At 42.1% G+C, this 14,935-nt stretch overlaps 1 protein-coding gene across 5 annotated transcripts in view; it reads right to left on the bottom strand.

Annotated features, from left to right (window-relative positions):
* LOC106595545 (receptor-type tyrosine-protein phosphatase mu) overlaps positions 1–14,935 on the bottom strand; it is a 716,546-nt gene that overhangs the window by 310,906 nt on the left and 390,705 nt on the right. For 4 of the 5 annotated variants that reach the window (XM_045694495.2, XM_045694499.2, XM_045694501.2 and 1 more), the window contains exons 9-10: positions 7,474–7,782; positions 3,809–3,918 (exon numbers count right to left, since the gene is read on the bottom strand). In XM_045694495.2, coding sequence (XP_045550451.1) covers positions 3,809–3,918; positions 7,474–7,782 — 419 coding nt within the window. Of the gene's footprint in view, positions 1–3,808; positions 3,919–7,343; positions 7,396–7,473; positions 7,783–14,935 lie in introns of those variants that run through there. The other variant, XM_082961032.1, reaches the window with a different exon arrangement.

Here is a 14,935-nt window from a genome sequence, read left to right as displayed (position 1 = left end):
ACACACACACACACATAACTGCACACACACAACCACACACACACACACACACACACACACACGCACGCACGCATGCACATAACCGCACACACACACACGCACACGCACACAGTATTCAGCATGATATTGTATTTCCTGTAGTATTCAGCATGATATTGTATTTCCTGTTGTATTCAGCATGATATTGTATTTCCTGTAGTATTCAGCATGATATTGTATTTCCTGTAGAATTCAGCATGATATTGTATTTCCTGTAGTATTCAGCATGATATTGTATTTCCTGCAGTATTCAGCATGATATTGTATTTCCTGCAGTATTCAGCATGATATTGTATTTCCTGTAGTATTCAGCATGATATTGTATTTCCTGTAGTATTCAGCATGATGTTGTATTTTCTGTAGTATTCAGCATGATATTGTATTTCCTGTAGTATTCAGCATGATATTCTACTTCCTGTAGTATTCAGCATGATATTGTATTTCCTGTAGTATTCAGCATGATATTGTATTTCCTGCAGTATTCAGCATGATATTGTATTTCCTGTAGTATTCAGCATGATATTGTATTTCCTGCAGTATTCAGCATGATATTGTATTTCCTGTAGTATTCAGCATGATATTGTATTTCCTGTAGTATTCAGCATGATATTGTATTTCCTGTAGTATTCAGCATGATATTGTAGTTCTGTCTGTCAGTGAATACTACCGGGAAACAGTTCTGTCTGTCAGTGAATAATACCGGGAAACAGTTCTGTTTGTCAGTGAATACTACCGGGAAACAGTTCTGTCTCTCAGTGAATACTACCGGGAAACAGTTCTGTCTCTCAGTGAATACTACCGGAAAACAGTTCTGTCTGTCAGTGAATACTACCGCGAAACAGTTCTGTCTGTCAGTGAATACTACCGGGAAACAGTTCTGTCTGTCAGTGAATACTACCGGGAAACAGTTCTGTCTGTCAGTGAATACTACCGGGAAACAGTTCTGTCTGTCAGTGAATACTACCGGGAAACAGTTCTGTCTATCAGTGAATACTTCCAGTAACTCAATCAAATGGGGAGAAGAGGAAAGCTAAACAATTATTTTGGCGGAAAAGCCTTCTGGAACATGTGAACTTTAATATACCCGTCGCAAGTCCCACTGGATGATGCTTATTTATAAAACCCTCTTAGACCTCACTCCCCCCTATCTGAGATATCTACTGCAGCCATAATCCTCCACACACAACACCCGTTCTGCCAGTCACATTCTGTTAAAGGTCCCCAAAGCACACACATCCCTGGGTCGCTCCTCTTTTCAGTTCGCTGCAGCTAGCGACTGGAACGAGCTGCAACAAACACTCAAACTGGACAGTTTTATCTCCATCTCTTCATTCAAAGACTCAATCATGGACACTCTTACTGACAGTTGTGGCTGCTTTGCGTGATGTATTGTTGTCTCTACCTTCTTGGCCTTTGTGCTGTTGTCTATGCCAAATAATGTTTGTACCACGTTTTGTGCTTCTACCATGTTGTGCTGCTACCATGTTGTGCTGCTGCCATGTTGTGTTTCTACCATGTTGTGTTGCTACCATGTTTTGTTTCTACCATGTTGTGTTGCTGCTATGCTATGTTGTTGTCTTAGGTCTCTCTTTATGTAATGTTGTGTTTCTACCATGTTGTGATGCTACCATGTTGTGTTGCTGCCATGCTATGTTGTTGTCTTAGGTCTCTCTTTATGTAGTGTTGTGTTGTCTCTCTTGTCGTGATGTGTGTTTTGTCCTATATTTTTATTTAACATTTTTTTATGCCCCCGTCTCCGCAGGAGGCTTTTTGCCTTTTGCTTGGCCGTCATTGTAAATAAGAAGTTGTTCTTAACTGACTTGCCTAGTTAAATAAAAGGTTAAAAAAACAACAACAAAAAAAAAAAAAAAAAAGCATGTCTAAACAAAAGTCTCCACTTCGCCAGATGATTATCTGACCCATCAAGTTAGCCAGGTGTGTCTTGGGGTGACTATGGTCATCTATTGTATTTCATGAACATGTGTACAGTACATGTCTAGACAGTAGTGACCCCCCCACTTAGCTAGATAAGAATCATCTAATAATTAAAAATATATATTTGTATCTGAACACTTTAAAAGTCAGATTAGAATATAGGCCAAGGACTAGATAAAGTGTATTTTTACCCAGAGTATTTCCTTATTCTAGGCTTCTACTTAACACCACTTTTAGTCTTGAAATCTTTGGTTGTTTTGTACACTACCTTACTCACTCTGTTTAGCACATGGCCTCACATGTGAATCTTTAAAGAGATGGGTGGGGCTAAGGCTTAAGAGGGTTTGAACGATGCTGAATAGGCGTTATAATGTATATATACTGTATATATAGACAGTAGCAATCAAACGTTTGGACACACCTAGTCATTCAAGGTTTTTTCTTGATTTATTACTATTTTCTACATTGTAGAATAATAGTGAAGACATCAAAACTATGAAATAACACATATGGAATCATGTTGTAACCAAAAAAGTGTTAAACAAATATATTTTATATTTTACATTTGTCAGGGTAGCCACCCTTTGCACACTATTGGCATTCTCTCAACCAGCTTCATGAGGTAGTCACCTGGAATGTGTTTCAATTAACAGATGTGCCTTGTCAAAAGTTAATTTTGTTGAATGTATTGTTTTTGAACCAATCAGTTGTGTTGTGACACGGTAGGGGTGGTACACAGAAGATAGGTCTATTTAGCTAACTATATATGTTGCTAAATTAAATGTTGGAGGAAATAAAGGCAGGCACCACATTACTACAAGACAAAAAATGATCAATGTCAATCATGACGGTGTTGTAAGTATAAAAGCAAAGCTATATTTTATATAATTTAAAAAGAAAAGCTTGAAAAGGTAGTTTGAGAGGTTTGAATCCTAAGTAACCTGAACACACATTGTTTGAAGTGCAATAGACCAATATACAGTAGCTTCTGTAGTAGGTAAAAGCTGTGTGTTGAAAAACCTTGGTAGAGCATGGGTGGGGTAGGCATTGTGGTGCTCATGTGAATTTCCGTTCATTTTCGTCTTCAGATCAATGCTTAATTCTCCCTTAAAAATGTTTTTTTTTTAAATGTTATTTTGGGGGGGGGGGGAATAAGGTAGCTAATATTCAACATTAGATAGAGTTCAGGGGCTTGGCTAGCTAGCATGGCTATAAACAACCTTTACATGGGCACACAGCCTCTAGTGTTGTAGCCTAGAAAAACGACATGGTCTGAGATGTGTGATATTTCCAGATTTGTTTTGTCCATTTGAGGTTATTTCTGTTCGCTGCTCTGGCACCCCAATGGTGGAACAAGCTCCCTCACGACGCCAGGATAGCGGAGTCAATCACCACCTTCCGGAGACACCTGAAACCCCACCTCTTTAAGGAATACCTAGGATAGGATAAAGTAATCCTTCTAACCCCCCCCCCCCCCCCTTAAAAGATTTAGAAGCACCTTTGTAAAGTGGTTGTTCCACTGGATATCATAAGGTGAATGCACCAATTTGTAAGTCGCTCTGGATAAGAGCGTCTGCTAAATGACTTAAATGTAATGTAAATGTAAATGTTATTTCCACAGGAATAAGGAGGTGTAATCCTGGTTCTACTGTATTGCTTCAGTGGTTCTCTAAAAGGACAACGATTCAGAAGAGACAGAAATGGAATGCTGGACAAGAAGAAGAAGAAGAAGAAGAAAAGAAAAAAGACTTGTGTGTGTATGTTTGACAATTGACTAAATTCAATCGATCGATCGATCATTCATTCAAATCCCCCCCAAAAATGTATGAATTACCTCGTACTGAGTGATGATTCCGTAGGTCTGGGCTGGTTCTCTCCATTTCACGATTATCTTCTCTTCATAAGCACTGCCCTGGATGGACTCCAGAGGGACCGTTCCAGGTACTGAGGGGGACAGGAACATAGTGGTACTGAGAGGATACGACTAGAACTCACATTACACATAGTGGTACTGAGAGGATACGACTAGAACTCACATTACACATAGTGGTACTGAGAGGATACGACTAGAACTCGCATTACAGACACTAATGCTGCGTTTACACAGGCAGAACCCCGATTCTGATATTTTGCCCAATTATTGCCAAACAACATTATAAAATATCAGAATTGGGCAGCCTGTGGAAACACAGTAAAAAAGGATGTAGGTCTGGAAACCTTCACAATGTGAACACAGAAAGAAAAAATATATATATTCAGCTACCATGAATGTATTTTGGTGAGAAGAGACTGAGTGGGGGAAAAAAAGGAACACTTTCACTCTCACATCTATCCAAATGTACAAACAAACTGGTCGAGCACTGAACCGATCTCCCTGAGGAAATCTCCACCAATTCAATCTCTCCAATCATCCTCTGTGTTTATATGTACGTAGAGTCTGTCTGTCTGTCTATCTATCCGTCTGTCTCTCTGCCAGAGAGAGAGAGAGAGAGAGAGAGAGAGAGAGAGAGAGAGAGAGAGAGAGAGAGAGAGAGAGAGAGAGAGAGAGAGAGATGGTTCTCAAACTGACAGGGATCATTTTACTTCTTCAAATGAAATGACAGAGGGTTTCTTCTGTCAAAGGGAGTCTCTGAAAGAACAGCCAGCTCTAGATAGATACACCCTATCTATGTCTGTTTCCTTCTCCCAGTGGGACTGTAAACACACACAACCTCACACACACACACACACACACACACACAAGTCAGATACTGTGAAACAGTAGTCTCCCTTTAAAGATTCCCTCTAAAAATATATGAGACAGACCTGACAAGACTTTCTCTTCCTGTCAGTATCTCTCTAACCTGTTACTTTCCTCAGTGTATTCCAGAGGTGTTCATTAGTTCATGTTATAATGCCTCAATTCTATCCTGAGGTGTGCATTAGTTCATGTTATAATGCCTCAATTCTATCCTGAGGTGTGCATTAGTTCATGTTATAATGCCTCAATTTTATCCTGAGAAGTTCATTAGTTACGTAACCTCTCTACTCAACTATACTACTAATGTTAACCTGTAACCTCTCTACTCAACTATACTACTAATGTTAACCTGTAACCTCTCTACTCAACTATACTACTAATGTTAACCTGTAACCTCTCTACTCAACTATACTACTAATGTTAACCTGTAACCTCTCTACTCAACTATACTATTAACGTTAATCGAACCCACTATAGTGGTGTTGCAAGAGCCATGCTCTACCAACTGAGCTACAGAGGACCACCCATGTAACCTGGCAACCCCCCCCCCCCTTAACCCTCCTTATTACGTGATAAGAAATCAATGCATTGCTGTGTAATCTGTATGTAGCTCCATCTATAACATTTGATTAGTTATACATTTTTACTAACCTTAGTAACCCTGTTCATAACCCTGTCGTAACCATGTCATAACCCTGTCGTAACCATGTCATAACTCTGTCGTAACCATGTCATAACCCTGTCGTAACCATGTCATAACCCTGTCGTAACACATCATAACCCTGTTGTAACCATGTTATAACCCTGTCGTAGCCCTGATCATAACTCTGTCGTAACCATGTTATAACCCTGTTGTAACCCTGTCATAACCCTGTCATAACCATGTTATAACCCTGTCATAACATGTCATAACCCTGTCGTAACCATGTTATAACCCTGTTGTAACCATGTTATAACCCTGTTGTAACCATGTCATAACCTTGTCATAACCATGCTATAACCCTGTCGTAACCATGTCCTAACCCTGTCGTAACCATGCCATAACCCTGTTGTAAGCATGTCATAACCCTGTCGTAACCATGTTTTAACCCTGTCGTAGCCCTGTTCATAACCCTGTCGTAACCATGTTTTAACCCTGTCGTAACCATGTTATCGGCGTTCTAAGATAATGCATTACACTCACTGTTTTCATCAGTCTGTAAGTATAATACTGTTATAAACAGGTCATAACTAAACTACCACTACACTGTTATAATACTGTTATAAACAGGTCATAACTAAACTACCACTACACTGTTATAATACTGTTATAAACAGGTCTTAACTAAACTACCATTACACTGTTATAATACTGTTATAAACAGGTCATAACTAAACTACCATTACACTGTTATAATACTGTTATAAACAAGTCATAACTAAACTTCATCCTTATTGTCCATGTCAGTCTGTATCTCTGGGCTCTCTTTGAATCCCTCAAGGTTCTTGAGGCTCTTTATATGCCTTCATAATCCTTAATAATTATGTTATAACCATTCTAAGATATTATAACGCTCTCTGTTTTCATATGTCTGTCCCTGCATCTCTGGGCTCTCTTTCACACCCTCTGGGTTCTAAACACTTCATTACACTGTTATAATGCTGTTACAAACAGGTCATAACTAAACTACCATTACACTGTTATAATACTGTTATAAACCGGTCATAACTAAACTTCATCCTTATTGTCCTTGTCAGTCTGTATCTCTGGGCTCTCTTTGACTTCCTCATGGTTCTTTAACACCTTTATACACCTTCATAACCCTGTCATAACCATGTTATTACCATTCTAAGGTATTATAACACTCACCGTCTTCATCCGTCTGTAGCTCCATCTCTGGGCTCTCTTTGACCCCCTCTGGGTTCTTTAACACCTTTATACACCTTCATAACCCTGTCATAACCATATTATTACCATTCTAAGGTATTATAACACTCACCGTCTTCATCCGTCTGTAGCACCATCTCTGGGCTCTCTTTGACCCCCTCTGGGTTCTTTAACACCTTTATACACCTTCATAACCCTGTCATAACCATGTTATTACCATTCTAAGGTATTATAACACTCACCGTCTTCATCCGTCTGTAGCTCCATCTCTGGGCTCTCTTTGACCCCCTCTGGGTTCTTTAACACCTTTATACACCTTCATAACCCTGTCATAACCATGTTATTACCATTCTAAGGTATTATAACACTCACCATCTTCATCCGTCAGTAGCTCCATCTCTGGGCTCTCTTTGACCCCCTCTGGGTTCTTTAACACCTTTATACACCTTCATAACCCTGTCATAACCATGTTATTACCATTCTAAGGTATTATAACACTCACCGTCTTCATCCGTCTGTAGCTCCATCTCTGGGCTCTCTTTGACCCCCTCTGGGTTCTTTAACACCTTTATACACCTTCATAACCCTGTCATAACCATGTTATTACCATTCTAAGGTATTATAACACTCACCGTCTTCATCCGTCTGTAGCTCCATCTCTGGGCTCTCTTTGACCCCCTCTGGGTTCTTTAACACCTTTATACACCTTCATAACCCTGTCATAACCATGTTATTACCATTCTAAGGTATTATAACACTCACCATCTTCATCCGTCTGTAGCTCCATCTCTGGGCTCTCTTTGACCCCCTCTGGGTTCTTTAACACCTTTATACACCTTCATAACCCTGTCATAACCATGTTATTACCATTCTAAGGTATTATAACACTCACCATCTTCATCCGTCTGTAGCTCCATCTCTCGGCTCTCTTTCACCCCCTCAGGGTTCTTGAGGACCAGTTTGACTGACAGGTTGGTGTAGGGGGTCAGGTTGTGGATGGTGTGCTGGGGGTCGCGACCCAGGGTGTCGTAACACACCTCCTCCCGGGTCTCGTCCTTCCCCGCCACGCGGGAGCGGTACTGCACCGTTAGGTTGTAGCTATGACAACGCGTCACGTTGTAGCCAAACGGCTCCCAGCGAATGGTGACTTGTTTAGATTGGACGTCAACTACCTCTAGACGCCTGGGACCGTGGATTGGCTCTGTAGGGGGAGAAGAAAGGTATTTAGAGGATACATGATGGATGGATAAGGATCTTCTGGTTTGGGAATGTGTGTGTTCGCGTGCTTGTGCCAGCCTGTGTGATTATCATAGGGCAACTGTTGTTCATTGCATTGGGTCTGTGGTGGAAGAAAACAACGTCTGTTTGAATGTAACCTTTGGTTTAACACAGGTGTGTTGACCTCTTTTTACAGCAGAAACCTGATTAAAAATATAGCATTATCAGTCTGTCTGTCTGTATTAGATTGTGCCAGTTCATTCTGTGGTTTCAAAAGGAACTCTAATCTAACTCTCACTACAGTGCACCAACACATCTTCTATGATTTGGCTCCTTCGTTTGTGTCAGCGTAACATTGATAGTTGATAGTCTCTCTGTATGGGACATATCATCCCTCCCAGACCTACTGGTGATATTATATCTGTATGGGACATATCATCCCTCCCAGACCTACTGGTGATATTATATCTGTATGGGACATATCATCCCTCCAGACCTACTGGTGATATTATATCTGTATGGGACATATCATCCCTCCCAGACCTACTGGTGATATTATATCTGTATGGGACATATCATCCCTCCAGACCTACTGGTGATATTATATCTGTATGGGACATATCATCCCTCCAGGCCTACTGGTGATATTATATCTGTATGGGACATATCATCCCTCCAGACCTACTGGTGATATTATATCTGTATGGGACATATCATCCCTCCAGACCTACTGGTGATATTATATATGTATGGGACATATCATCCCTCCAGACCTACTGGTGATAGTCTCTCTGTATGGGACATATCATCCCTCCAGACCTACTGGTGATATTATATCTGTATGGGACATATCATCCCTCCAGACCTACTGGTGATATTATATCTGTATGGGATATATCATCCCTCCAGACCTACTGGTGATATTATATCTGTATGGGACATATCATCCCTCCAGACCTACTGGTGATATTATATCTGTATGGGACATATCATCCCTCCAGACCTACTGGTGATATTATATCTGTATGGGACATATCATCCCTCCAGACCTACTGGTGATATTATATCTGTATGGGACATATCATCCCTCCAGACCTACTGGTGATATTATATCTGTATGGGACATATCATCCCTCCAGACATACTGGTGATATTATATCTGTATGGGACATATCATCCCTCCAGTCATACTGGTGATATTATATCTGTATAGGACATATCATCCCTCCAGACCTACTGGTGATATTATATCTGTATGGGACATATCATCCCTCCAGACCTACTGGTGATATTATATCTGTATGGGACATATCATCCCTCCAGACCATGTCATTCCTCTCCCTCCTTCCCCCTCTTCCTCCTTCCCACCCTGCCCAGGCCAGCTATCAGCTCAACATGGATACGGTGTAAACTATCCAGACTGAATCTGTCTTTGTCTGTCTTTTAGTCTAGAACACAACCCCCACGGCCATCCTATCACCTGTAATCACATAGTCATTATCTCTCCTCTTATCTCCAGACCACAACCCCCACGGCCATCCTATCACCTGTAATCACATAGTCATTATCTCTCCTCTTATCTCCAGACCACAACCCCCACAGCCATCCTATCACCTGTAATCACATAGTCATTATCTCTCCTCTTATCTCCAGACCACAACCCCCACAGCCATCCTATCACCTCTAATCACATAGTCATTATCTCTCCTCTTATCTCCAGACCACAACCCCCACGGCCATCCTATCACCTCTAATCACATAGTCATTATCTCTCCTCTTATCTCCAGACCACAACCCCCACGGCCATCCTATCACCTGTAATCACATAGTCATTATCTCTCCTCTTATCTCCAGACCACAACCCCCACGGCCATCCTATCACCTGTAATCACATAGTCATTATCTCTCCTCTTATCTCCAGACCACAACCCCCACAGCCATCCTATCACCTGTAATCACATAGTCATTATCTCTCCTCTTATCTCCAGACCACAACCCCTACAGCCATCCTATCACCTCTAATCACATAGTATTTATCTTATCTTTTTCTGCCTCTTTCTTTCTCCCTCTCTGTTTTTCCTTTCTACCCATTTCTATTTCCCTCCCTCCTCTTCCTATCTCCCTCCCTCCCTCTTCTTCCCCCCTCTCTCCTACGGGAGGCGAGCAATCTAGCAGCCTCGTAGCCAGAGCTCAAGGTAATGGGATCAATTTCCCTCCCAGGTTAAAGCTACAGTCCATTTCTCTGGAAGTCAACACTTTACCACCTATTAGGAGCTGCCAGAGCTCCATTCACTGTTACCCAGGAGACACATACACACAACCCCAGACCATGGTTAACATGCTGGAGTTATAGAGAAAGGAGGAGAGGAGGAGGGGAGGGGGGATGAGGGAGAAGAGGGGAGAAGGAGAAGAGAGGATAGGGGAGGGGAGGAATAGGAGAGGAGGAATAGGAGAGGAGGAGAAGAGAGGAGGAGAAGAGAGGATAGGAGAGGAGGAGGGAAGAGGAGAGGAGGAGGGAAGAGGAGAGGAGGAGGGGAGAGGAGAGGAGAGGAGAGGAGAGGAGAGGAGTGGAAATGAGAGGGGAGGAAGAGTAGAGGAGGAGGGACGAGGAGAGGAGGAGGGGATATGAGAGGGGAGGGGAAGATGAGGAAGAGGAGGAGAAGGGAGGATAGGAGAGGAGGAGGGGAGGAAGAGGAGGAGAGGATGAGAAGAGACACACATCACCATGCTACGGTGGGATACAGCCTCTACTGTGGTATGGTTAACATTCTAACGAAGAGAGGAAGAAGAGAGAGGAAACTGGACTCCCCCTCTCTGTCTGGCATACTGTTTGTATCCAGTCTGGTTTGTTTCTGGTCTCAGTAATGGTTTCTGGTCTCAGTAATGGTTTCTGGTCTCAGTAATGGTTTCTGGTCTCAGTAATGGTTTCTGGTCTCTCTCAGTAATGGTTTCTGGTCTCAGTAATGGTTTCTGGTCTCAGTAATGGTTTCTGAACTCAGTAATGGTTTCTGGTCTCAGTAATGGTTTCTGGTTTCTCTCAGTAATGGTTTCTGGTCTCAGTAATGGTTTCTGGTCTCTCTCAGTAATGGTTTCTGGTCTCAGTAATGGTTTCTCGTCTCTCTCGGTAATGGTTTCTGGTCTCAGAAATGATTTCTGGTCTCAGTAATGATTTCTGGTCTCAGTAATGGTTTCTGGTCTCAGTAATGGTTTCTGGTCTCAGTAATGGTTTCTGGTCTCTCTCAGTAATGGTTTCTGGTCTCAGTAATGGTTTCTGGTCTCAGTAATGGTTTCTGGTCTCAGTAATGGTTTCTGGTCTCAGTAATGGTTTCTGGTCTCAGTAATGGTTTCTCGTCTCTCTCGGTAATGGTTTCTGGTCTCTCTCAGTAATGGTTTCTGGTCTCAGTAATGGTTTCTGGTCTCAGTAATGGTTTCTGGTCTCTCTCAGTAATGGTTTCTGGTCTCTCTCAGTAATGGTTTCTGGTCTCAGTAATGGTTTCTGAACTCAGTAATGGTCTCTGGTCTCTGTAATGGTTTCTGGTTTCTCTCAGTAATGGTTTCTGGTCTCAGTAATGGTTTCTGGTCTCAGTAATGGTTTCTGGTCTCTCTCAGTAATGGTTTCTGGTCTCAGTAATGGTTTCTGGTCTCTCTCAGTAATGGTTTCTGGTCTCAGAGCAGAAGAAGCAGAATGAACCACATTATTCTACAAAAGATGGGATGATCACTAAAATGTAATATTCTTAAAAAAATAAAAATAAATCACCCAGTTTTTTAAAAATCAGTGTAATGACTACAAGTGTGGTCAGTGGTTGCCAATAAATTAGGTCACGACACAACTGAAGTCTGAGAGAACAAGAGAGAGAGATAAATGGAGAGAGAGAGAGAGAGAGAGAGAGAGAGAGAGAGAGAGAGAGAGAGAGGAGAGAGAGAGAGAGAGATAAATAAATAAATAAATAAGAGAGAGATAAATAAATGAGAGAGAGAGAGAGATAAATAAATGAGGGAGGGAGAGAGAGAGAGAGAGATAAATAAATGAGGGAGAGAGAGAGAGAGACATGCATGGAGAGAGAGAAAGGGAGAGATAAATGAGAGAGAGAGAGACAGAGAGAGAGATAAATGGGAGAGAGAGAGAGAGAGACATGCATGGAGAGAGAGAGAGAGAGACATGCATGGAGGGAGAGAGAGAGAGAGAGAGAGAGAGAGACATACATGGAGAGAGAGAAAAAAAGACAGGCTGCTGTTAAATGAAAGATGTAAAACAGAAAATAAAGGAGTGATAGAGAGACGTAATCTACTGTTGTCATACTGTTATTGTCTAGCCCTCTCAGAGAAAATACCTCTATCTCTCTCTAGCTCTCTCTCTCTTTCCTGTGCTTTAATAAAGAAGATGAAGGGAACGGTGAATGTAGAGAATGATGGAGAGAACAGAAAAGAGAGGGCCCAGAGGAAACAGAGAGAAGCAGACCCATCAGCTGATTGAAGACAGAGGGGTGTGTGTGTGTGTGTGCGTGTGCGTGTGCGTGTATGTGTGTGTGTGGATATGACGTAGGCACTCAGACTCTAACATGAAAATCGAGGGGCGGCAGGTAACAAAAGGGTTGCTTATTCGAATCCCAGAGGCGGCAAGGTTCCACAGGGATACTGGGATACTGGCCCATGTTGACTCCAATGCAGAGATACAGGGATACTGGCCCATGTTGACTCCAATGCAGAGATACAGGGATACTGGCCCATGTTGACTCCAATGCAGAGATACAGGGATACTGGCCCATGTTGACTCCAATGCAGAGATACAGGGATACTGGCCCATGTTGACTCCAATGCAGAGATACAGTGATACTGGCCCATGTTGACTCCAATGCAGGATACAGGGATACTGGCCCATGTTGACTCCAATGCAGAGATACAGGGATACTGGACCATGTTGACTCCAATGCAGAGATACAGGGATACTGGCCAATGTTGACTCCAATGTAGGGATACAGGGATACTGGCCCATGTTGACTCCAATGCAGGGATACAGGGATACTGGCCCATGTTGACTCCAATGCAGGGATACAGGGATACTGGCCCATGTTGACTCCAATGCAGAGATACAGGATACTGGCCCATGTTGACTCCAATGCAGAGATACAGGGATACTGGCCCATGTTGACTCCAATGCAGAGATACAGGGATACTGGCCCATGTTGACTCCAATGCAGAGATACAGGGATACTGGCCCATGTTGACTCCAATGCAGGGATACAGGGATACTGGCCCATGTTGACTCCAATGCAGAGATACAGGGATACTGGCCCATGTTGACTCCAATGCAGAGATACAGGGATACTGGCCCATGTTGACTCCAATGCAGAGATACAGGGATACTGGCCCATGTTGACTCCAATGCAGAGATACAGGATACTGGCCCATGTTGACTCCAATGTAGGGATACAGGGATACTGGCCCATGTTGACTCCAATGCAGGGATACAGGGATACTGGCCCATGTTGACTCCAATGCAGGGATACAGGGATACTGGACCATGTTGATTCCAATGCAGAGATACAGGGATACTGGCCCATGTTGACTCCAATGCAGAGATACAGGGATACTGGCCCATGTTGACAGATGTGTAAATTGGCTGGATGTCCTTTGAGTGGTGGACCATTCTTGATACACACAGGAAACTGTTGAGTGTGAAAAACCCAGCAGCGTTGCAGTTCTTGAAACACTCAAACGTACCCCATACCCCGTTCAAATGCACATCAATATTTTGTCTTATTCATTCACCCTCTGAATGACACACATACACAATCCTCGATTGTCTCAAGGCTTAAAAATCCTTCTTTAACCTGTCTCCTCCCCTTCATCTACACTGATTTTGAAGTAGATTTAACAAGAGACATCACTAAGGGATCATAGCTTTCACCTGGATTCACCTGGTCAGTCTGTCATGGAAAGAGCAGGTGTTCCTAATGTTTTGTCCACTCAGTGTATGACAGACAGGGACAAATGAGATTATTGATTTCAGTAAACAAATCACATTGTTGGTTTGTAGGTTAAGGCTTCCCAACTTTTTAATCAACGCCATGAAGATTACTGATTTTATTTCAGCAACTTTCTACCTTGTAATATCTTGTTTTAAATATCTTCTGGGTAATCTTGATTTGCGAAAAGCAGCATGTGTCATTCTGTACCATAGACTGACACAAGACATAGTAGATGGACATCCTGGTGTCCATTGAGGAAACATGTCTCCTTGTCTAACAGCACACCTACAACCTTCAAAAGGCATGGATTACAGAGGTATAAAGCAGATATGTTGACAATCAGGTTAGTTTAGTTCAACCCCACAAAACAAACAAGCGATGGAAAGACTACAGCACATTTTCTCTGAGAGCTTCTCAATATAAACACTTTTTTTCAGACCCAAAATAATAACTCTGACCAATTAACTCTGACCAATTAATAACTCTCACCAAATAATAACTCTGACCAAATAATAACTCTGACCAATTAATAACTCTGGCCAATTAATAACTCTGACCAATTAATAACTCTGGCCAATTAATAACTCTGACCAATTAATAACTCTGGCCAATTAATAACTCTGACCAATTAATAACTCTGACCAAATAATAACTGACCAATTAATAACTCTGACCAATTAATAACTCTGACCAAATAATAACTCTGACCAATTAATAACTCTGACCAATTAATAACTCTGACCAATTAATAACTCTGACCAAATAATAACTCTGACCAATTAATAACTCTGACCAATTAATAACTCTGACCAATTAATAACTCTGACCAGATTATAACTCTGACCAAAAATATGGCCTCTTCTCTTTATGTCACTATATCGTTCAGGGGAAAGGAGAGGAGAGCCAATCAGAAGGGCCTCTCCTCTTTAAGTCACTATATCGTTCAGGGGAAAGGAGAGGAGAGCCAATCAGAAGGGCCTCTCCTCTTTAAGTCACTATATCGTTCAGGGGAAAGGAGAGGAGAGCCAATCAGAAGGGCCTCTCCTCTTTAAGTCACTATATCGTTCAGGGGAAAGGAGAGGAGAGCCAATCAGAAGGGCCTCTCCTCTTTAAGTCACTATATCGTTCAGGGGAAAGGAGAGGAGAGCCAATCAGAAGGGCTTC

Source organism: Salmo salar, chromosome 14 (genome assembly GCF_965601325.2).
Source record: "Salmo salar chromosome 14, fSalSal1, whole genome shotgun sequence".
NCBI lineage: Eukaryota > Metazoa > Chordata > Actinopteri > Salmoniformes > Salmonidae > Salmo > Salmo salar.
Note: the sequence above shows the minus strand (reverse complement) of the source record. Positions and strands in the feature narration are given on the sequence as shown.